This window comes from Athene noctua, chromosome 1 (assembly GCF_965140245.1).
Source record: "Athene noctua chromosome 1, bAthNoc1.hap1.1, whole genome shotgun sequence".
Taxonomy (NCBI): Eukaryota; Metazoa; Chordata; class Aves; order Strigiformes; family Strigidae; genus Athene; species Athene noctua.
Window position 1 is genome coordinate 140,459,109 of NC_134037.1, and position 25,814 is coordinate 140,484,922.

Sequence of the window (25,814 nt, forward strand, 5' to 3'; positions counted from 1 at the left end):
GGTTTCTACATTTTCCAGCCATTAGCTATTAACGTTAAAGTTACAAAATATCAAAATCCCCTATGTTCCAGGTGATGTTCAGCTTTCTGTTTTCATATAGTTTCACAAAACATTAGGTATTAAAGAGAAAGTGCAAATGATCTACACATGACACTACATTCAGTGCTTTTTCCTCTTTCCAAGGATCTCAGAATACCTGAAAAATATTAATCCTCACTACTCCTGCAATACATGTATGCAGGTATTACTTATGCCCAGTTCAAGTATTCCACAGAAAATCCTGTACACCATTCTTAGTGAACTGGTTCAAAAGTTACACATAGGATAAATCAGATAAATCAGACACAGATTAAGTGATGGTTATTGAACTCTAACACTGGATTGGGGATAGAATTATGGAGACATCCCAGGAGTACCAACTCTCAAAAAGGAAAAAGTCAACCTTTGCCACAGTGATCTAATGAAAGTCTCTAATATCTTAATTATTCCATGTCTAACATCTCATTTTTCCTTTTTTATTCTGCAGTTTTCAGCCTGGAGCAGCCTGGCAGCAGAATTGCCTTAACTGACCACATCAAAAAGATGGCAATTGTCACCTCTGTGCATCCTTCCTTCCCCCTTGTTTTACACCAAGAACACTGGGATTACAATGATGAGGGTAACCCAAATTCATTTCAGGCTAGAAAACATTTCTTCAAAGCAACAGGAAAAGCCTCAGAGGTTGAACAGACTTCTTAAAAGGTAAGTGATAAGTGAATGTTTTAATCATTTATCAGACAATTCTAAATAATATGGTTCTACTACTTTGCTATCCTGCCCATATGGACACAAGTCTAAGGAACGAGACTCCCTTCCTTCTCCATATTCCAGGCAACAGAATACAACATTCTTGATGTGGCTTAATCTCTTCCATAAAACAGCTCATGAAATTCCAGCTGTAACTTCTGATATAGAAGCTATAGGTTATTCTATAACATGTAGAACTGGAATAGGTCCCTGCCAGAAAAGGCATCATTTTTATGAACATTTCTAGCAAAAGGAATCTACCACAAAGTTCTCAAAACTGTTTCACTGTTTCTTGTATTATTTCTTAAAAACATGCACATCTTCCTTGTATTCTACTTTATAACTGCAACTTTAGCTAAATCGTCCCATCTGATCTATGATGTGGTCAATGTAGTATAATCTCAGTACAACAAAAATGCTCAAAACAAATACCAGTAGCAAACTTTTCCAAATGAACTATTTGTTCTCCTTGAAGGATCTTCTAACTACACTTTCATCTGAAATTCTTCAAGACAACCTTCAACAAACACAAAGAAACCCTGAGCAACAACCCAATAAAAACAAAAATCAAGAAACCCAAAGGCTCATATTCTCCTCATTCTCTTCTCACAATTCATGACAACAGTAGCATACAAAGCAAATATGTCTTACCAAGTTCTGTTACATAGGTTTTTCCTTCCGAAGGTAAAGGAATGTACTGATTAGAAAAGAAGTTGCTTCCATAACCCAGGACAAAACCTTCTAGTCTGGTATTTTGACTTGGTCGAAGATACCTCATGCAAACGGTGTCATCTGTTGCATTGATCTGAACTTTCAGACTCTGCCTTTTCACTGAGGAAAGAGTAAAAAAAATCAGAATGTATTCTCTTGCAATCATATATTCAGTAATGCAATATGACAATATAACAATATAGAGCTGTTTGCAAGCAACAGGACAATTGCTTAAAAGTGGAGTCTCCTGGAAACTATTTTTAAAAGTAAACTAATAGTCATGTTAAACTGTGGTTTCCAACATGTCTGTTTTTCCATTAGTTTAGTATTACCATTAGCTATAACATTTTCTACAACTGCAGTAGCAGAAAAGTGCATGAAATAATTGGAAAAATGCAAGTATTTTTCCCTTTAAATGCAAGAGTTACAGTAGTATTATCTATCTATAGGACTCAGGTAAAAATCTTGCAAGTTTGATTTTTGCTTTTTTTTGCTTGTTAGTAAAAATATGAAATTTTAATGCTAAGTTAATCACACTGCAAAATTAGAGAGTAAATGGTAACTAAATCCAAATAAAAATGATACTTTTTATTTTCTATTTTGGGCTGGAAAAAAAAAAAAAAATCACACCTAACTAGCACATACATTTTACTCAAAATTACCAGGAAACTTTTTTTAAAACATTCATTGTTATGTGTTCCAGGGGAGCAGCATATAAAGCAAGAAACATGTTGTATATCCATCTACAAAAGTTTAACTTATAACAACAGAGAATTACTTCATAACAGAATAATCAATTTTTAGGCAACAAGAAGGTGTTTTGTCTTCTCTTGGTGGGGTGAGGGAGGATTGGCTTTTCCTTCCTTGGTATTTTAATATTCCCTGTTAGGTCTATCATATTTTCATAACGAATGCCAATGCTTTAAAAACAAACAAACAAAAAGGACTTTTTCCCAAACTTATGCTACTAGCACTAGAATAGTACATTTTGGGTTATTATTTGTATTCTCATTCTCAAAATATGAATTTTAATTCAGAAGACATTTTCAGCATCTCTCCAATCACGAGGGCTGAAATTAATTTTTCAGGAAAAAACCAGAAATTTGCACAAAATCATTTTACTGCAGGAGCTAAATCCTGGGAAAAATAATGAGAGATGTATGACCTGTCATTAAATAACAGGGTAGAGTGATATTGAACTTCCTTTCTCCCTCGCTCTACCTCCCTTCCTATCTTCCTTTCTCTCTCTCTCTCTCAATCCGTGTATGTGAAGACATCTCTGTGTAACTGAAGATATGCAAAGTTTCTTTAGACAAGCACGTAGTGATTTCTATGGTATCGTCCCAGCCTACCCTCTTTTTTTTTTTTTTTTTTTTTTTGAGAAGTTCTAATGACTGGAGTTACCAAGAAGCCACAATCTCCAATCTGTGAAGATGATTTAGTAGTAGTCAAGCACCTGCAGTTGTCTGCACAGTGAACATAAAGACCTAAGTCAAACACTTTATGCTTCTTCCCTTTATAGAAAGAAGCATACAAGTAAAACTGATGGAAAACATGTGCCTCTGGTGAGACCCTTCCTTTATCTAAAGACTGATCTAATAAAAGCACTCAGTCAGGAAACCATCAGTTTTCCAAAGGCAGCTCTGCCAGTTTCCAGAAGACTGCAAGGCTTCTAGAAAACTCAACTCTGACATTTTCAGCAGTACAATACCATCGCAGGGGAAGGGGTGGTGGTTGCTTCCTTATCTTAGAAACACCCTAACTTCTTTTCAGTATATGAAACTGCTGTGGGTGTGCAACTTTGAATATTGACAAGGCTCCAAATAGCAGAAACCAATTACTACCTCTGACTGACAGTGAACTAGATTTGCTAAAATTATGTAATCTGCAAAACTCTAACCTAACTTTGGAGAGCTGAGAATAAATGAAAAGATGGTCTTCTAGTCTCCACTGAATATTCAAATCTAGGAAGTAATCAGGACTTACAGTACTTGATTCAAATATGATAATTTGATTTCTGTATTAAAATCCTTCATCAAACTCAAACTGGATTTTAAATTTATAATAATTTCACCTTTTTTTTATACACAATTGTTTCTATGTATCTCTTAGTTATACTTTACATTAATTTGAAGACTTCAAGAGTGAATTCAACTGGTTTGATCCCAATTAGATAAGATACTGTTTTATTCATAAGTAATCAATTACAGTGACAAGAGGTCTTGATTTTATTTAAGCCTAAAAACTCACAGTGAAGTATCTATAAACAGAAATTCTAAATGGGATCCCAAAACAGCAACAGCTTTGAGGCAGGACCCTTTAGACCTTTTCTTTATAGCTAGCATATCAAAACCATTAAGAAAGCTTTAAAATCAAAATTTAAAAAACCCAGTTCTAGCAGAACATAAACAGGAATATGTATTTTTAAAAATAGACAATAAGGTAGAACAGAAGAAAGGAAAAGGAGATTATCTTAAAATTAAAAAAAAAAAAAATCCTTGTCCTCCCCACCCTGTCTTGATAGGGTAGGTCCTTTTCCTCTACTTCAATTTTAAGTACAGGATCCTTTCAGTGATGGCCTGGATGGCAACAAACACTGGAGAGTCCCTGCAGTGTTTAGGAAAAAGATCATATAATCATAGAATAATTTAGATTGGAAAAGACCTCTAAGATTACTGACTCCAACCATAAACCTAACACTGCCAAGTCCACCACTAAACCATGTCTCTAACTGCCACATCTACACATCTGATGTGACTCAACCACTTCCCTGGGCAGCCTGTTTCAGTGCTTGACAACAGTTCCAGTGAAGAAATTTTTCCTAATATCCAGTGTAAGCCTCCCCTGGCACAACTTGAGGCTATTTCATCTCATTCTATTGCTTCTTACTTGGGAGAAGAGACCGACACTCACCTCTCTAGAACCTCCTTTCATGTAGCTGTAGAGGGCGATGAGGTCTCCCCTCAGCCTCCTCCAGACTAAACACCCCCGGTTCCCTCAGCCGCTCCCCATCAGACCTGTGCTCCAGACCCTGCACCAGCTCCGTTGCCCTTCTCTGGACACGCTCGAGTCATTCAATGGCCTTTTTGGGGTGAGGGGCCCAAAACTGAACCCAGTCATCGAGGTGCGGCCTCACCAGTGCCGAGTACAGGGGTCAGATCCCTTCCCTGTCCCTGCTGGCCACGCTATTGCTGACACAAGCCAGGATGCCATTGGCCTTCTTGGCCACCTGGGCACACTGCTGGCTCATACTCAGCTGGCTGTCAACCAACACTCTGAGGTCCTTTTCTACCAGGCTGCTTCAGACTGTCGTGACCCAGGTGCAGGACCCAGCATTTGGCCTTGTTGAATCTCATACAACTGGCCTCAGCCCATCGCTTCAGTCTGTCCAGATCCCTCTGTAGAGCCTTGCTGCCCTCAAGCAGATCAACACTTCCACCCAACTGGGTGTCGCTGGCAGACTTACTGAGGGTGCACTCAATCCACTCCATCCAGACCATTGATAAAGGTATTAAGCAGAACTGGCCCCAATACTGAGCCCTGGGGAACACCACTTGCGATCAGCTGCCAACTGGATTTAACTACATTCACCACTACTCTTCAGGCCTGGCCATCCAGCCAGTTTGTTACCCAGTGAAGAGTATGCCTGTCCAAGTCATGAGCAGCCAGTTTCTCCAGGAGAATGCTGTGGGAAATGGTGTCAAAGGTTTTACTAAAGTCCAGGTAAACAAAATGCACAGTCTTTCCCTCATCTAGTAAGCAGGTCGCCTTGTCATAGAAGGAGATCAGGTTTGTCAGGCAGGACCTGCCTTTTGTAAACCCATGTTGACAGGGCCTGATTGCCTGGTTGTCCTGTACGTGCTGTGTGATGGCACTCAAAATCATCTGCTCCATAACCTTCCGCAGCACTTGGGTTATACTGACAGGCTTGTAGTTCCCTGGATCCTCCTTCCGGCCCTTCTTGAACATGGGCATCACATTTGCTAACCTCCAGTCAACTGAGACCTCCCTGGTTAGCCAGGACAGCTCATAAGTGGCTGATTGAGAGTGGCTTGGTAAGCACTTCCACCAGCCCCCTCAGCACCTTCGGGTGGATCCCTTCTGGCCCCGTAGACTTGTGTGTGTCCAAGTGGTGTAGCAGGTCACTAACCTCTTCCCCTTGGACTATGGGGGCTTCATTCTGCTCTCCATTCCTGACTTCCAGCTCAGGGAGTTGGGTTCTCCAAGAACTGGTCTTACTGTTAAGGAGGGAGGCAAAGAATGCAACCCCCGCTCTCCAATAAAGGATTGATATAATCTTTCTTTTCCTCTCCTCATAGATCTACTTAGAGGTTCTGTTCCATGCTCTTCTTAACATAACTATCTTCTACCCCTTCTGTAAGCTCCTTGCTTACTATTTACTTCTCTCCACACAGCCAAAGTTTCCCTAGCTGAGAGGGGGGCCCTGTCAATCACAGCAAGAGCGCTCTTCTGCCCTTCCTCTTGAAGGTGTGGCCTGACCCAAAGAGCAACACAATGCAAGGCAGACAAATAGTCTTTTCCACTATTATTTAGCTGCACCTTTCTGAAGGAAAATAACTGTGCTAAAAGCAACACCACGGATGCCACACTTCATATGACTAAAGCACATCCCTTTTCATGGGCTGTGTGTTTTCCAGTATCACTGAAATTGAGGGATGAATTTTAACTTGTAAAACAATAATTATCAGAGGCTGTCCAGTTACCAGAAAGTGTACTGACAGAAGTGAAGCAACCAAGCAAAACTGACAAGTTTTTCTATCTGATGTCAAAACAGACCTGAAAATAAATTGAAAATTTCACAAGAAATCTGTTGAAGTTGGTATGCTAGAGAAAAAACAATTTATACATGAGGTTTTTCTCTTTATTTCCTCTTTCTCCCTACTGTTGTGATTTAGCGTAGTTACTTTACAAATAAAAAAAATAAAAATAAAAAGAAGAAAAAGCAATGGATCCCTTTGTTAGTTTATTCCTTCTATTACTAAATCTTATTGATCTCTAGCTTATTTCAACACCTACTTTCTATCTGAAGATCACTCAGCTCATCTTAAACAAGTGGCAGTATTCGTGTTCTCTGAAGTGAGGTGTGCTCAACAGTAGCATGACCTGCTCTCATGTTGACCAAGGTGGGAGAGACCACTACACTGAATCATGTACTCTCTTTTACCACTAGTGCTACCTTAACAGCAAAGGTTCCCGACTGAAGTTAGAATCTGAGTTTGCTGGGAACCACAGCTGTTGAGCAAGAGCACTTGGGTTCCAGAGAGTGGGAGGCTACACAGTAGACAAAACCAAAGAACGATGAGGACAGAAAGAAGCCAACAAGCACAGAAAGTGCTCTCTGTCATGGTAGAACTACCAATGCATGGTAGATCACTCTCAGTATGGGCTCTTTGTAGGGAATGACATCATATCTCCCCAAACTCGATCAGTGTGCTCTTCTGCCTGCCTGCCAACAGATTAGCACTCCAACATCTTTTCAGAACTCTTCCAACATCCCACTTTTGTGCCCCCTGCACACAGTACACTTCTTAGCATCATGCTATAAAAATACAAACACCAAAGTCTGTGAAGCAACCCACTTTTCTTATAGCCAAGTAGATTATTAAGAAATAGTTCTTTAAGAATTACAAAAAAAAGTTAAAATGTTCCAGAACCAAAGAGGTCACATGAGTTCAAAGGAGACTGGGACCCTTATAAACAAATTCAAGCATTTCCTGATTCTAAAAGGAAAAGGCAGCTTTGTGCAGGAGACTCTAAGCCCAGCTCCGCTACACTGGTCAGAATTAAAAACAAACAAAAAAGCCTTCCACGAAAACATAACAAAACACAACTCATGTTAAGGCCTATGAGGAAGGGCCACGTGGTCACTTGGAATCCTTGGAGTGGGCGAGAGGTATACAGGGAGGGCACAGCAGTGCAGACAAGCCTCTGCAGCCAGCTAGGGAGAGTGAGCTCAACACTACATGCTGTACAGACACTGCCAGGCCAGTCAAGAGAGGGCTAGCCTGCAGCAGGACACATATAAAGGACTTCATATCAATTAGCTTGGTACATGGGGACTGCTCTCAGAAGCACATTAGCAAAACAGAATTCATTGTATTGATCTCACAGTATTTTGAACTAATGGGGAAAGCAGACATTCCCATTCTGAGTAATATCGCTATCTTGGCCACCACTCAGATAAACATTCATTAAACGTGATTGAATGGACAAGAGAAGTCACAGGAACTTAACTGCTATGATACTGTGATAAGAACATATTTAATTTTGAGAAAGCAACTTTGCCGTATTATGCTTTTAGAACATTTCTGCCCCATCTTCTTGATTAAAGAGTTGAATGATAAACCAGACACGCTCTAATTCCAATGCAGAGAGATTCTGAAACAACCTTACAAAAAAAACCCACTTGCAGGCACAGAGCAAGGCAAGGTTGAATTTTTCTAACTCACATTCACTTGTATCAGCTTTTGGCGTGTGTTACTGAAACTCTGGTCTTAAGTATTTGTATTTGTAGGGTAATTCTTTTACATTGAGGCCATCTCCAAATGGAAGATTCTGGGACCCATAGCTACCTCTGAAAAACAATCTTTCCTTTCATGCTTGCCAACAGAAATTCCACACTGATCTGCAAGTATTCTCTTCAACAAAAGTCAGTTGAGGGCCAAAACCAGCAGGACAAACCGTGCACAGCATATCTGAACTAAAAGCACTAAATTAAGCGCATCAGACCACGTGCAGTGTTAGAATCACTCTAAGGAAAGGACTCTGCCTATAAGGGGAAAGAATTTTAAGACAGCTGCATCATAAGGGAACCAGACACTGATAACTCTTCAGAAAGAAGAAAATAGCTACAAATGGTCTGAAGAATTCAGCTGGGAGCATCATAGCTTGGCTAGTTGGAAAAATTAAGTGGTCACATATAGGCAACAGGAGCCAAGAGCAAATAAACATTGAAACATTAGAAAAAATTAACTCTAAATTACCTAACTGAAATTTACATCTTTAAACGTGAAATCAGCTACAGAAAATAATAAACAAAATATTCAGCTGGACACTTGTTGTTCAAGCTTTTGATCCACCAGGGATTATGTGAAGTATCGTCTTTTTCTTATCACTTTAATTAATCATGGAGTAACAGAGAAAGAGAGGGGAGAATTCATGAGCACTGCTACCATCTCTTATTCACACCAGCTAGTTCTAACTGATGGTTCATATCTAGCTACAAGACAAACAGAGAAGTCCAGTTTTCAATTTCTACTGTCACAGCAAAAGTTCAGTCAAAGCCCTTTGGTTTAGGTCTAACATCCCCCTAAGAAATCACCATTGCAAAGCAGTCTGAAAAGGCAAAGCAGTAATTACTAGGAATAGATTTATAAAATTCCTTTGGTGTTTAATAACTGGAGAGAAGTAAAGAGATAAACAGAACTGGTTCACAGGGCTACTTGCATTAAAACAGTTTTTGTTCAGGAATTCAGTGTTGGGGACAGTGGTATTTCCAACCTATAAAAGCAAATAAAACCACCTGAGAGTTCACTGCCCATAAAGAACAAACAAAATAATTTTGTTTCAGTAACAAAGAATTAAAGCCTTTAAAATTCTGTGTCCTATGCCCCACTATATCATTGCAGTATGGTTGGTAACAATAGATGTGGTGTTAGTTAAGATTGCCAGCTGGTTTGATTTTCCTCTGTTTCAAGGAACGTGAGAGAATTTGGGTGATGAGGTGACTGGAATGTGAATTAACTGACTCTTTTCTGTTTCTACCCAAACCCCAAAACATATCTTGGCCCTGTGAAATAATGTATCTTCAGCTGAAGAGCATTCTTATTTCTGTAACTTAAGAAGATATTTCAACAGCTGGCTGATAATGTAGTAGTTTATTATTAATTTACATTAATAATAACTAGTAATTAACACATTAAGAAGTAATATCACACTGCTGATAAAACAACAAACTTCAAGAATGAAGCACAAATGAAATAAAGTAACCATTTTTTGTTTTGAAATAAGTTCATCTTGGCAAATTACATTTTGAGCTATCTGTTTGGCTGCTTCACTGAAGGCTCAGGAAAAGCAATAGCAGGACAAGATGTAACTTTCACTTATTCTATGATTCTACCACTGCACTTAAGTGTGCATGGTCTCTTGTGTTCCGATACAATCCTATTTTTGTGTTCTGATACAATCCTATTTTTTGTTTTTATGCATAGAGTGAAAAGACTTGAACTCTGCCCTACAAAACTAGAGGGTGAATACAGCTGTACTGTATTACAGCAAATTTGGCTTCATCATCAGAATTCCTTTTGCCTTACATTGAAACTGTTTGTTTTTCACCATTCCACAGATTTTAGAGGGCATGAAGGCAAGACCTAGCACTGCCTCCCAGAGTGCTAGACAAATGAAGCGTGCTTTAAGAAAATTTTTTAGCACCATCTATTTGTGAGCACAACCTCACTTCTAACATTCAAATTGTTCACAGCAGTGCTTTCATTTTCCAAATGTGGTGCCATAGTACCACCAGCCAAAACTTCAATGATAATCCAACACTGTGTAACTTTTATTTTAGCTATTTTATATTTTTATACTTACTTTGGCTCCCAAACATGGAGAAATATTGGTTGTTTGGCTCAAAAGCAAATATAACTTAAAATGGGAAACATTTAAAAATAGTTCTGTTTCTATGCACTAGAATAAACAAGACATACTTCTAAGATAGCCACAACTATAGAATCACAGAATAACTTAGGGTGGAAGAGACTTTTGTAAGCCATCTAGTCCAACCCCCTGCTCAGAGCAGCCCTAATCAGATCTGATAGCTCAGGGCCACATCCAGCTGAGTCTTCAACACCTCTAAAGACAATAGATTCCATAACATCTCTGGGTAACCTGTTCCAGTATTTATCATCCCTGTGGTTTAAAAAAAAAAAAAAAAAGTCCTAATACCTAACTGGAATTTCCCATGTTCCAACTTGTGCTCAGTGCCTCTTGTCATACAGCTGTGTGCTTCTGCAGAAAATCTGTCTGCTCCTTTGTACCCTCCAGTGAGGTGTCTGCGGACAGTGTTAGATCATCTTTCTCATCACAGATTACATAAAACACCAACACTCGCAGCTACAAAATCCACATTAATAAATACTCTGAACAATGAAAATAGGTGACATATAAGCCATACCCTTATGCCCAAGGGCGACAAAGAATACTTTATTAGGAGAGGGTAAGCTAAAAGCATTGCACATAGTTGTGTCATTTGCAAGTGAATTTTCTGAATTAAATATTTTTTCAAAATATTAGTATGCCTACATTCTGTACACAAGTCTAACATTACTTCAGAAAAACAGGCAGTCAATGCGCAGCAATTAACTTCGCAAAACACATATATGCATGTGTATCTACAAAGGTAGCCTAACTCACTAGCTTTCAGCTTACACTCACAGGATCTCTTTGCTCAAGCAGCTTCCAAAATAGATGAACAAAAGCAATGTTATTCTTACCTACAGATCAACATTTATTACACTGAGATACAGTGGCACATTTTTAGGGATGAGCAATCAGAAAAGTTTAATCACTACAATTCTTGTTCCAGTCATAACACTTTCCTTAACCTGAGTTCTCTGCCCCCAGGCTATTGATTCTGTTCATTTCAAAGCCATTCTGTTTGTTCAAGGAAGCAATTGAGAAGCAGAAGTAATCTTTTAATTTGAAATGCTACTTTTTCACTTACAATGACAGTTTATTACAGAAACAGTAGACTTTTCTTACTTTGACTATGGCGCTTCATATACAGGATGAATAAATCTTGTTATTTTAAGCCTTATTATCAAGGCTTATTGCTTATTAATAACCAGAAACTAGTAATTGATTTCACTTATGAAGATTTGAAGTTAGCACCTCTTTTCGACTCCCACTGTAAATGAAAAAGTAGATGTAATAGCATGGTAAGCACAACCTGTCCCATGACTTGCAGTCATTTAGAAGAGAAGACATCACTTAAGATCCAGACACTCTAAATTCCATCTAACTTCTGATGTCTAGTGAATTGTAAGCTTCTGAGGAGGATCTGTGTGTTAAAGAGGAAGCCACCTTCTGTCAGCCAACAGGAAATACAGAATTTCAATTAAGTCTCTCCAGGAAATAATCTAGAACAAGCTGTAGCAGGCTAACTTCAAGACCAGGAAAAAAAAAAAAAAAAAAAAAAAAAAAAGAATAGAAAAATCTCATTTTCATGTAACCCTCCATACTGTATTTTTTAGCTTCTCCTGATGCTGAAAGAATCTTTTAAACCAGTACAATCCCAACACAAATGCTTGGTCCATTCACTTGTTTTCAGAAATTGCATTTAATGACCTGGAGTTGCCAGGTGGACATTCTGTCATCAGTTGTCTTGTGCTACAAGAATAATTTGTTGGAATTCCAACTTCACTACTTGCCCAACTCAGAATAAAGATGCTTTCAAGACATTTTAAAATAATGTCCCTCTTGTCTATGCCTTCAAAATACTTATATTTGAAAGATGGCAATATTTTAGGCACATCAACATTATTAACAGACTGCACACAGCAAATAGAATAGCATAAATTATAATTCTCTCTGTACTTCTTTCATATCATTGGGCAATTTTGGAAATTTCATTTATAATATGAAACTTCACAAAAGGAGTACAAATATCTGAAATACTCAGTAGGAAAACACCTCAATACTGGTGTTCAGCTGAAGGCAGTAACTCACTAAGACCTCCATAGGAAGAGATGTTCTGTGAGGGCCCACAGTCAGACCCATCCCTTCCAGTGCCCTTTCTCACAGCAGTCTTTCAGGATTACTGAGATATCTTCCTTCAGTTGCAATGCATATTTAGTTTTACTAACGCTAATCTGATGTGCTGTTTTTAAAGGATATAAACTAAATAGATATTTCTCAGAGAAACTTGTTAGAGCATTTATATTACAAAACTGTATAGTTTTTAAAACTTTCTTTCCCAATTCCTCTCTAGTGTTCACTACAGTTCAGAACTGACTTAATGAGCTTAGCTTGCTATTACTTTAGGACCAGTAAGTCCAAAGGTAAAGATGTAGTTATCAGGAATTCTAGCTTCTATGTATCTACATAAATGAATGTACAAAAAGGAATTTATTACTCGTATGCTGCCATCTCTCTTACCTGTTCTCAGGTCATTCAAGCACTTCTTTGAAGTTACACTTCCATCCTTCTCACTATCTCACTTACAACAGCCCTTACACAAGCTAGTTTATTGGATTAAGTACAGTAACTATCCTTATTTTTAGGGTAGAAAGCTGAAAAGAGCCTGGATTTAAACTCAGGATCCTGCTTCAATGGTCCAACCCCTATTTCTAGGTTTCATTCTGCAGCTTATTTGCCATTATTTGTTAAAAAGGCAAACAAAATCAAAAACAAGCAAAAAAAGTGTTGTTTGAGAATAACCAAGTCAAACTTCTGAAAACTTCTTTGGACAGAGTTCAAACCACCTGTCCTTGGCTTCTGTCATGAGATATTGTTTAATTTTTTTTTTTTAATCTTAGAAAATTCCACTCTTTTCTTTGCCCAGTCAGTAAACTTACTTGTGTTTAAAGGTCAAATATGTGTGCTGAAAAACTAATTTAAACACAATTCAACATGGAACAATTCAACATTTTTGAAGAATAGGGATAGATAAAAGTCTATTCGTTATTTTCAATGCATAATGCCCCCTGAAATTCCTTGAAGTTGAAAGATTTTTAATAGATATTACTTTTCAAATCAACAGCACATAAGCCACAAAACATAAAAGGACATTATTTGTCCATGAAAAAACTCCTTGTTAATAAATCAACCTCTAACTCTTATTTCAATTTAGATTACAGATCACTTATTTGCACTAGGATAAAGCTTGATTTGGACCTGGTCTAATTACAGTCTCCAGGGCACTGTTCCCCTGGCTTTACTCTCAGAGCTAGTTGTTTGTTGTTGTTTTTTCCAGACTGGCCTGGCACGTCTTTTTCTGGGCTGATGCAACTCCACCTGGACAGATCTGATGAGACAGTGACTGCATCTTGCCCAGAAGAGCTGGTCTTTCCAATCCTGGCTCCTTTTCCTGTCCAAGGAAACAGGTCCAAGTCAACTCCACCCAGGCTGGACTATGAAGAAAACTGTATCTTGGCCAAAGAACCTGACAGACTCTGCATAAAGATATTCAGTAAAGGCATGTAGAAGACTGGGGAGCAAGAAAAGTCTCCCAAGTTTTCTAGGTCTAACTCTGTTTTAAGCCTTCAAAGAGCACCAGCTAATGCAAACACCAAAAGGGAAATGTGGTCTTTGGACATGGCTGCATATAAGGCAGTCTAGAGCTCATCAGCTGAATAAAAACATCGACTTTCTTTAACAACAGCTTCTCAACAGGGAAAGCTCAATAGGATACTATGGACTTAAGCAGGTGAAAAATTCAGATCCTGTTAGTCTGGGTCTGACCACAAATTACAAACTGATTGAAGCGATCAGTATTAAAGACTGTGGACCTTATTGCAGCAAGATTCTTAAGAACATGTTCATTGGCAGGCAGGGCTTAGCATTACCACTGCCATTACCTATTCAATGACAGCCAGTGTTCAGCATCACCACTCCCATAATCAGCTTCTCATCTACAAACATCAATGCATTTTTGAAGAATCAAAAATCAGAGGCATAATGAAAAACAGTATCTGGAATTACAACTACATTTGCTTCTGAGAGAATGAAGATACTATACTTTACAATCCCTGATGTTATCGTTCATTACTGAATACACAGATAATCTGCTACATGGATTGATGTGCACCTATATTGCAGTGAGGTTCTCACATTGTAGCAGTCATTTTGAAGTCTGTTCCTTACAGGTGATCACTATGTATGACATCAGAATACATAATTTTGGTTTTTTCAGTACATACACTTTTTGATTGATTTGCTGTGCAACTATTCCTCTGGAGATCTTTTGAAATACTTTGAAAGAACGGTGTCAGATTTAAAAGAAGAATATGAACTAAGTGATGATGAGAAAGCATCATTTCTACTATGTTAGAATACAACAGCTTTGAATAATGTTAAAAAAAACACCAAGCAGTATTAAACTGATATTTGCATGTTTTTCAGTATCCATAGAACAAAATAGGTAGTCATATACTAAAATCTTCCTTCTGTGATAACTATTATCTTATTTGCCATACTCCAAGCAGCTAAAAGAGCAAGTCTTTAGGTCAGTATTCTGTAATATTGGCTTAGCTGTTTTCATAGCTAATTTTGTTTTACCTGCTTCTCTAACTCAGCACATGGTTATTTTTTAAGAACAAAACTGCTTAAATATGATAGTATTTAGACAGCTAGTAGGGTTTTAAAGCTATACTAACAGAGTAAATGTGAAACCAGCAGGTACTTCGAACTCAAGTTGTAAACTAATCTATTAGTCTCAGAATCACCAACATACCTGTTTCAAGATTGTTGCCTTCTCTATTGCAAATCTGAAGAGTTGGCACCCAGTCCTTTTATGCGCTAGTCCTCACTTCTAAAAAGATCTCTTTATCACTAATAAACCAGTGCATGGATCACTATAAAGCAGACCAACTTGATAAAATCCAGCAAAAAAAAAAGCAAAGCCAATGACTACAGGTACAGACTATGTTACTCAGGAAAAAAGCCTGAATAAATAGGACTCATCCACTTTAGAGGAGAAGTACATAGATAGATATGAAGACAGTATCCAAATATATAAAACAAACAAAGCCCCGAGGGAAACCAGTATGAATAAGTTCTGCTCCATAGCTGTGAAGAGCAGCAGTGAAATAAACTGTAACAAGGAAGGTAGCTGTAAAATTGATAAAGGCAGTGAAGCTCTGGAACAAACTGCCTCAGGAATAAGCACAAGGGGTCAAAATTATTTCAGTAAGTCCATTTCAGTCCTGTGTTTTTTTGTAGAAACTAGCATTTTTCCACTTGAAGTCTACTGGTTTTTCTCCTGCACCATAAAGCCCCCGAAAGGGCTGCCCTCCTCAATGCTACGCTTGAATTTCAATATCCTACTTCCTATCTTAACATGTAGATATTGAAAATCCAATAAGACATGATCTCTTCATTATACAGACAAGCATAAGAGAACTGCCAGGAAGAGGCAAGATTAATTTGTTATACGAGAACAGAAAATATCTCAGTGCAATTGCTCGAGTAACGGCAAGAAAAAGCATCCAGGAAACTGCAAGCTGTTCAGCCCAACCTTGATGAACGGGAACAGATGATCACATCTATGCAAATGATGAACAAGAAGGTGATTCAGAACAGCCAGCACAATTTACCAAGGCCAGACTGTGCCTGACTAACCCTGTTGCCTTCTGTAATGCTATTACTGGTTTTGCATACAAGGGGAAAGGGGTGAATGTCGCTTACTTCGACTTTGACACAATCTGCACGGGTATCCTTCCAGCCAAGCCGGAGAAATGCAGTTGGAAAACTGGGCTCAAAGAATAGCAGTCAGTGGTTAAAAGTCAAAAGTCTCCATTGATAGTCTTTCTGGTTCTTGAGCAACATCCACAGTAATTCCTAAATTCATTTCAGTGAGGGTGACTGTTTTGTGATTTGTTTACACTTGGGAAAGAACTTGGGTTGGGCAAATAAAAGAAGATGAGCTGTATATAACGATCTGCTTTCAAATTGAAGGGAGACAAACTAGGCTGAGACACCCATTCAGAAATAGGTACACATGAAGGTACCTTCCTAAATCATCTTTACAGAATGGTAGCACAATAAGTGAGACAGACACTGCTGCACTTCTGGATACATCAGTGAGTCTGAATGGTTTGTTCCTCTCTTAAGATTTAAGTAAAGATACCCACTCCCATCTCATAAGAACAACAGTCCAGTCTGTGGTTTAGTTCACAGATTCTCAAAAGATCAAATGAAAGGTATCTAAAATAAAATATCCTTGAACAGAAACAAGTATTTCATCAAAAGGCAATGCCATAACCTATTTCTAGCAGAAACATCTAGAAACAGAAAAGTACAATCTGCCCATTACATTGAGAATGCACATGTAGGGACCATGCCCATGACAGCACAAGACATTCCACAATTCTTAAATGTATGCTTGTAAGAATGTAATTAGTAACTTAGCACTGTCCAATTTCTATTTCTAAATTCCCCATTATACTGTGTATAGTTTAAACAGGCCTCTTTAAAATAATTCGCATCAAAAGATGAAAAGTGAACGGGATCATCCCTTCTCTGAAGTCACAATGGCTTTTCACTCCCAACGCTGCAGCCATCATATGATCACACAAAGCATGTGAGTTCTCTACTCATAATCTTCTAACATCCAAGACATACAGGACTTCAAATAGTACAAGGATTAATAGCTTTGGATGTACACTTGGCAATGGTGCTTGCAATATTTTGTGTTTTAACTTTGGACTAAGTTTCCCACTTTTCAGAGGCAGACAGCTGATAAAGCGATTAAATATCTGAAGCATATGTAAGAATTCTTAGGTGTTGCTGTGTATCATACACTAAATTCAGAAAGAATAAGCAAGCTTCATCAGTTAGCAAAACCAAATATGAAATGCTGTTATGCTTTGAAGACTGTAAATTGGTCTTGTCAGTGCAGTCAAGCCTGTCAGCAAAGCTTTAAACCAGTTATTCCCTTTCAGTTCAGAAAGCTATAGACACAAAAAAAAAAAAAAAAAAAAAAAAAAAAAAAAAAAAGGCTCCATGTTCCCAACAGAGCAGTCAAAATAAAGTGGTTTCACTTATGGTTTTGTTCTCCAAACTGAACAGTCTCACACACATGTCTATGACACTAGCTGGATATAGACAAGCCCTATAAGGGCTGATTCCAACTGCATATAGTTCTTTCATCTGGAAAATGTATCTCGTCTTGCACCATCAGATGAGATGAATCTCAAGACTGATGACCTGTATTCTTATTAAAAAAAAGTAACAGTTTAAGAAAAATCACAGGTGACCTTTCATATCTTCTGTCTTTCTCCACATCCTGAGTTTGCAGAGATCAAAGGAAAGCTGCTACAGTCCAAGCAAATGTCTGAAGAAAGAAGCAACAGACTTCCAGTAAGTCTTTGATTAAAGAGCGTGAAAATAGAAATCATTAATAAGATAAACACTTGATTAATTTAGGAAGCTGTATCAAATTCCAGAATTTGCCAAAAATTCTTTTTTTCAGCACTATGAACACCTTCTGAAGCAGAGGCATTGTTAACTCATCTTAAGAAAAATAAAATCTGAAGTAAATTTTCTAAATCAATGGGTTAGAGAAAAAAATGGAAAATAAAATTTATAGTAAGCATACAACATGTAAAATAAAAGCTATGTGTATGATTAAGGGAGTACTAAGATAAGTAACAAATACTTATTTTTGCTACTAACAAAGTGTTTTATCTGTTCTTCCACCTATTTCCCTTCCTACCCAGGATATGGCAAGCAATATAGTTTACATTCTCTGACTATATTTCCAAATTCTGTACCCATTGCATCACCTGCTCGATTTTCACCACATTGCCTTTTATCTACAGAGACAAAAGAAAGCAGCAGGGAATAATCTCTATTTATAACCCATCCTTCTACATCCATCTTTACTTTTTTTTTTTTTTTTTAAATTCTCCATCCACTGTTTTACTAAAAGAAAAGGAAAAATTCTGAGAAAGAAAACGCTATCAGGTACACTAAAGGAAGGCTTACACTAATTTTGGGGCAGGATAGGGGCATGTACAGCTAGGTAATTTCTGTATGACTGACTTTGCATTTTTACTTGTACTTCACTCAGGCATGTATCCAATTGTTCATGGAGAATTTATGGTATGTAGAAAGTTATGTGTCTCTCATCACTGATCTTGTAACCCAGTGTACAGTAGATTATATTAATTCCCAAGGAATGTTGAGTGATTTAAGAGTGTATATATATATATATTACATAAATATTGCTTCATGACTTCACAGAGTTTTAAAATTAGATGGTCATTCCCATGCCAGTTTGTTTGACAACTTGTAGTGTTAAAACATTTGCCAAAGCAAATTAATGGTTAAAAAAAAAAAAAAAATCTAGAAAAGCCAGGTCATGGAAAAAAATATTCACAATGCCTGAGATTTCTACACTGAAATAGAGCATAAATAATAGTATCTATTTCTTTTGTGTGGTAGAGCATCTGTAGTTTTTCTTAAGCCTTAATACTATGGACCACCTCACATTCCCTTCACGTTAATATACTAATAGCTTATGAGGTCTATTTGTAAATTCTGTTAAGTATTTCCAACTGGAATGGGGACACAATAAACATGTTAATTTCTTGAGAAATTTTACTTTCTAAGAATTTGTTACTGCACGTTAACAACATACTAATGCTTTTATCAACTGCTATTTGACCATGTTACTAAAACTGGGAAAGTACAGTGGGATTGATAAAAGTCCAAAATACTAAAACAAATAATTTTTGATGCAAAGCATTTACCAAAAATGAACTAGATCCCACAATGATTTTGTGTGTGCACACATATACCACTGTGTGCTAGAGAGCCCATGTGAAATCACCCTCATGACTTGCTTACTTGTGTGCAAGTTTAGTCTGAGTATAAATCTTCCATTGGAGCAAAAATTACTAAATCTGTCCAAAATTCAGAACAGGTTTTTTAGATCAAAAGCATAATTAGCTGCAATCCTTTCAAAAATACTATTTATGATGTTTATACAAAGATTTGATAGACAACATAAATTAACCATCACCAACTGAGTCACAGCAGATTTATCACCTATTAAGGAGCACTGAATAGTCAACAGAAGCAGGGAGACATTTATTAGAATTGCCAGATTTTGCCTTCCTTATAATTAAAACAAAAAGCAGGCAGAAAAGCTGAAGAGATGCAGTATTTACGCTTATCACAGCATAACTAAAAGCTGGTTCTCATCAGTAAAGGAGCAAATAATGGGCTACCAATGTGGATCAATTTCATAGTTGTGTTAGTAATACAGTAAAATAGTAAATAACTGTTAATAAGCTTTACAACAAAGGAAGGAGACTTATTGATTCCAGCTGAATGTGCAACCCCTTCACTATTACCTGAGACAGTTCTTCATCAAACTGAAGGGAATTCATGGTTCTCAAACCTGAGCGCAGCCATTTCCCTAACTGTGTAACGAGCTATTCTTCAGCACACACTGTGCTATGAATAAAAACTGTGCCTTGCCATTTAACCCAACAACTTCACTGTTTCTGTGAGCCAAAGACAATGGAACTCTGCCAAAATTTCCAGGTCTGACAATACAGCTTTCTTCCTATTATTTGTACGCCAAAGCTCAATTTCTTACCAACTTTCAGACTACTGCACCCATTCCTTTATTTTCAGCCTGTGCTTGTGTATGTTGTACAAACACACTGAGATTTAAAAAGTGATAAGTGATAAGGTCTGAAGTCTTGCATTTTTCTTGTTCATGTATAGGCCTGAACTGTGGTAATGAGGGAATCAAGACTGCCAGAAAATGTTTTCATTTCAAAGTCAGAAAACAACCTTCTGGGACATTTCAAGTTTACATATTTGTATTTTTGAAGCAACCACAATTTTATGTATTCTAAAATGATTCCAGACTTTTACATCATAGAAAGAAATATTGAAGTGAATAATTAACATAAAGCAGAGCAGAGGCAAGCAGCTGACAAAAGGAGAAGAGATCTTTCCCTATACAAGTTCAAAAATAATGTTATCCCACATACACTGCCAGTCCTCTAAAACTGGCCAGTTTCCCAAAGTATTAATTATGTAAACTCATATCAAGCACTCTGTAGCCATTTATAGATTCATAAACTAAGGCCACAACTGCTGGTGATAGGAGAGAATATTACAGTCTCTTACTGCTTTATTGAATCATGTTTTTCCTGAGCAGATTTCAAGAATAATGCAAAAACTTAGAACTATATAAAAATGCAGAAAAACCCTACAAAAGAAATTCCATCACATTTTGAGAATCCATTGTGTCACTGACTCTCTAGCTTGAATGATAGCACTGAATTACAATCCCTTATTAAATACAGACAGTAACACTCTAGTGTTAGCACACTACACACACACACAATAAATAAAAACCAAGTCACACCCAGAGGTTTAGGTACTTCATCATGTTTACTGAAGGTTTTATTCACACGGAGCCCTGCTGCTTTGACATATTTGTTCAAGGTAAACTGGATTTGCATAAAATCCATGGCTACAACTAGCCTAAGGAAAAACTGTGGATTCACTTGTCTCATTTTTTTTTTCTTCCAGAAAACACTAAATAATATTAAATCATTACAGAGTAATGGATTTCAGCAGCAACTCTAAAGTACTGTGCAAAACAGAGGTTAGATTTTTGTCTACCAACCTCTGAGCAAGTGCAACAAATACTCCCAGACTGGGAGAAGACTAGCTTTCTTCCAATAAAAAAAGCATTCCCTACCTCCCCGCCTTTTGATCTAGTATCTACAATAGCTAGTGCCTCAACTCTTCACCAGCATTTTTTCAGCAGCTCTGAAGTGGTGAAGGCTCTGGGCTGATATTCTTAATGTGACCATCCTACATAACCTTGCCTGGATATCTGCACCTTCTGATGACGTCCCATTAGTTAAGCAATGCGTGCAAAGACATTAAATTCTGGTGACCATAATTACAACCACAACTTCATCAACAGTGGAAATTCATTTGGTGGTTCAAAACCTGACCTGATTTTCTTCACCTTGACACAACGCACATGGGTTTGCTCAAGTAGGGAGGCTTAGGGTTGATTTAGCCAGAGTATAATGGCACATGGCTTGTGTGTTTTGAGTGGCAGCTGTGCTAGGAAAGCTGGCCCAGGTCTTGATCACACAAGGTCTGATTCATGATAGTGCCAGTAATCACCTTCATGAACACTATCCTCACAACAAAATAAGATAAATATATATTTCATAAAGCAAATTTGTATTACATACATGTTGGCCTGTACTGTAAAAAACCCAATTTCTAACTAAGGGCATTTGAATTAAGGTCTGTCAGGCAAGCTTAGGTGGCATTTGACTTGCTTCTGGGTGCACTCTTCCACTTGGGAGCAAATTACAGACTGGGCTGTTTTGCTAATAACACCTATTTTAGGCCACTACCCTTCCAGAACACAAACACCTGCCTCTCTTCACACCAAGATTTAATGAGATTGCTGCGCAAACCATGTCAGTAAGTCTTTGACCATCTCCTGCAAAAGGCAGTAGTCAAGAACACAGCAACAAATTCATCATGCTTACCAACAATTTCAGTCCACACTTGAATTTCCCCAAGGAAAAGAAATCCACTAGGAGCTGTATGAGTAGTTCTGACTATGGCAGGTCACTGCTAGCTGGTTTTACCCCCTGGAGCAGACAGAGCTTTCTGTTTGAGCACGCAATGTGTAGTACACACCTGGTAAGTTCAAACCCTCCAAAGAAGCCTCACACCCACTGACCATTCACAGCTCCACCAGTCAATAGATATACAATCCATATATAGTAGGTCTGGCCAAAGAGCAGCAGCAGGATTTAGCCTATAGCCCTCCCTTCAGGTGAGTTATATAGCCTGTCCTGCTGGAATGGATAGATAAAAAAGATTATATGGAGGAGGACTGAAAAGTAATATTCAGTGATACTTGGGAACATTAAAATTAAAATGAAAAGGTGGAAGGTTATATAGACTACCCAGCAGTGAGATCATTTTAAAGGCATTCATATGCTATGGAATTTAATCCTGGCAGAATCCACCCATATGTATCATCACACTGTCACATCACTGCCTGTGCCAGTATAAGAATGGAATTTTGGTATTACAGATTTTCCTTGAACTCAGAAGTCTGACACTCAGTACTGGGTTTTGATGCATTTTTTGTGCGATCCTAGGACACAACTGTCTGCATGATAAGATAACTTTGATTAAATGAGCTGCTATAATGACAACATTCTTACAGGTTGTTTCCATTTTCAGCAAAGAATGAGCCAAATTTGCCATGACATATCTACTGTCTGAAAATTCTAGCCACTCAATTATACCAGATAAAGGATCCCTTTGAAATTTCTTATAGGATTTTATTGTCATTTATGTGCCATTAAACATGATACAAGTATTTGACACAAATCAAATTAATTTAGCTTTTCTCTTTCCAGACACTTAAAAAAAAAAAAAGTTCAGTAGTTTAGTTTAGTCCAAACTGGCTCTCCTTCATTAAGAACATGTTTTTTAAAGGTTAATGCACTGTGCATTTTGAAAAATAGTTCCCCAAAAGATGTTTTGTAAACCATGGAGAAAGTAACATATAAACCACATGTCATTTCACTCCTTTTGTGGTATTTTGATATGTCAGCTTTATTATATGTTCAAGAAAAACAACTTTCAGGAGACTTTTCTCTATCTTACAATTTCTGCCCTACTATCCTACAGCTACCAAAGGGGTGCTGGGTGGGAGGGTGGCACAAAAGTTTAAAGTTTGGCTGTTGCAGTACTGTGACTGTGATACATTGAAATAACTCAACGTTGTTTTAACAGCTTGACACCAGTAAGTGAAAACACATGCCGAGTTTAACCTCTGGTTAGGAAGAAGTATTACATAACATAGCATAGCCAGCAAATTTAGCTATGAATAAAATTAGCCCATTCCTTTCACAAATGTCAATGATAAGTTTGCAAGTATATTGTAAATACAGTATTCACTCTCAAAGGGATGTCGGTTATAATTACCATAAATACAAATCTTAGCTAGTAGTTATCTACAATATTTTCTAACATTCCTGTATACTTACCAAACAACAACAAAAACCCCCAATTTAGAGTGAAACTATTATTTTTCCAACTTATCTCCACAGTTGACAACCGTGGAAACAAGAAAGTTTTGGATCTATTTTTTTCCACATGAGTTTGTAAATCAGGCTCTTTCACATGGTCCCATAAGGAATGTCAAGTCTGTACTCTTTTTCCCTAAGAAGGCAGTAACCAGGAGGAAGGTGAATTAAGGTTTCCTGAGCCCTTCCTGGAAAGCAGAACAGGACAGGCCTAAATCCTGAAAAGTAGAACAAGGATGAGCTTGAATTCCAATCTACCTGATGACTAATTCAAATAGTAGGAAAACCACAGAGGTTAGAAACATAGGGAAGAAAAAAAAAATACAAAAACCACCAACAAAACCAAACCAAACCAGAACAACATTCAGACTCTTCTTTTTAAAAACTTTATACAACTGTAACTCTATAAGAAGGGATCAATGGATCAACCCCAATTTCTTTTCAGCTCTACCAAAGAAAAACAGAACATGAAGATACACAAAAGCTATCAGAAACAGATATTATAGTGAAAAACCGAATTTCTCAGCACATCTGTGTTGTAACTGGAAAGTCAACTGGCAAAAATCAAAAACATGTAATATTGTTTTACCAAACACTAAGAACTTGTTCCATAACTGTTGCCTTCAACAACATTTGTATCAGGTCCAGCTGGAAAGATGCCAGTGAAACATGGTTTACAAGGCACTAAAATCTTGTGGATTATGTCCTGTAACTTGTTTATTTTTGGTTATGTAGCTTTGCTTTTTCACCTCCCTCTCAGGTTCAAGATGCACTGCTTACCGACTCCTTCTCTAAAGACAGGACTTTTTGTACTCAGTCCCTGTCTAGAGAGATGATACTGCCTTCTTCAAGGATGGAACGTTTCAGCTGCACAAAACAATAAAAATTAGAGAAAGTACGAGAAGTTATAACTCTGACACCTATGCATTGCAACTGTTTCCACCCATCATTAAAATATTTCAAGTACAACAGTGCTGAACTGAAGAATTCTATGTTGGATGACACTGGCATAGTGGCATAATGGAAGAGACAAAAATAAGTTGAAAACGTCCATGCCTCTCTTCTTTCCGATGAAGAAGAAAGCTTTAGAAGCTGGACATGGTTGAAGGGACAGTGGCTCAAACACTTGACAAAAGACTCTCCCTAATTGTACCATCATCTCCTGCCCTGCTGTTCTGTGACTCCTCACATAATCTCCATGGACACTGAGACTACAGAATTTTCTTAGCAGCTGATCCCTCAGACGGATACTCATGAAACACAAACGTAATTGTGAAAAAAGCATCGCCTCCACAGTAAAACACAATACCCACCAACCTTCCCTTTTCAATTACGTTGCCCTTACTTATATCTATAAAATCTTAACGTAGAAAGAGTCTGAATTATGCACAGTTTATAACTGCCTTATCACTTGTCATTTGCTACCGTAAATGTGACAAAGAACTGCAAGAGAAAGGGTGTTCACTTGTGCTTAAAGCACTACACTAGGACCAGATATAAGTAAAGACCTATTTTCTATACAGGCAAAACTATTATAATGCAGGATACATAGAAGCAGCGTAAAGTTTCCACTGGAAATTTTAACTGATATTTCCCTGATTTTGACTATTTGAGTTGTGTTAGTAGCATTTCCAAATTATCCCTCCAACAGTGCCTTAATTTTTGAAATAAAAATAATTAAAGAATTTGTTAATGAAGAACACTCTTTTGAGAACAGCAATAACATTTTCTTTGTCATTCTAGTCAATCACACACCTGTGCAAGTGAAACTATAAAAATATAAGGGAAAAGGGAGTCATATGTGTTCCAGCCTCCTGAACAGCATATTTGCACACAGTCTCTCCAATAGCTCTTGAAGTCACTGACATCCGAAGGCTATACTGGCTCTGCTCCTTTGTAGCTGCAGGAGGCAAGATGTTCTTTCCACCTTGTAACACTGAAAGAAAATCCCAGTCCATGAGACAGGGGATCAGGGTGTTTCACCTCCTAGAGAGAAGACTTGAACACTAGAATTCTGAAGTGGTAGTAAGAATGGCAAGATTTACACTGAGAACCCGTTTGCAGGAGTCCCTGCACCACTAATCAAAGCAAGTTTGGCTAGACTGTTCTCCCTCAAGTTATGAAATTGATTCCGCTGTTGCCCATTGAGCAGTAGCAACTTTGAAAACTCAGTTGCATAGTTTGTGACTTGAAGAGTGCAGGAATCCACTGGAATTTAAGCTTGCTTAGCAGGGCAGAGTAGCCTTCTTAACAGAATACTACCACTACATATCCTCATTTGAAAAAGACTTTAAGAGCAAATTACATTCTCTGCTTATGAAAACACTCTGTACTCCCTGTCAAACAAAAGTGTTTTAGAAAAAAAAAGACAATCCTTTAAACATTTCCAAACAACAGCTAGGTACTAATACACCTGTTTTTTAAATGCAGTCCAATGCAAATAACCTGAGAGGTGGCTGCAAACAAAAGAAT

At 37.7% G+C, this 25,814-nt stretch overlaps 1 protein-coding gene across 12 annotated transcripts in view; it reads right to left on the reverse strand.

Moving 5' to 3' along the window:
- The window catches only part of ABI3BP (ABI family member 3 binding protein), a 192,773-nt gene that overhangs the window by 133,196 nt on the left and 33,763 nt on the right, over nt 1–25,814 (reverse strand). For all 12 annotated transcript variants that reach the window (XM_074898200.1, XM_074898258.1, XM_074898193.1 and 9 more), the window contains exon 2: nt 1,438–1,617. In XM_074898200.1, coding sequence (XP_074754301.1) covers nt 1,438–1,564 — 127 coding nt within the window. In that variant the 5' untranslated portion in view covers nt 1,565–1,617. The remainder of the gene's footprint in view (nt 1–1,437; nt 1,618–25,814) is intronic.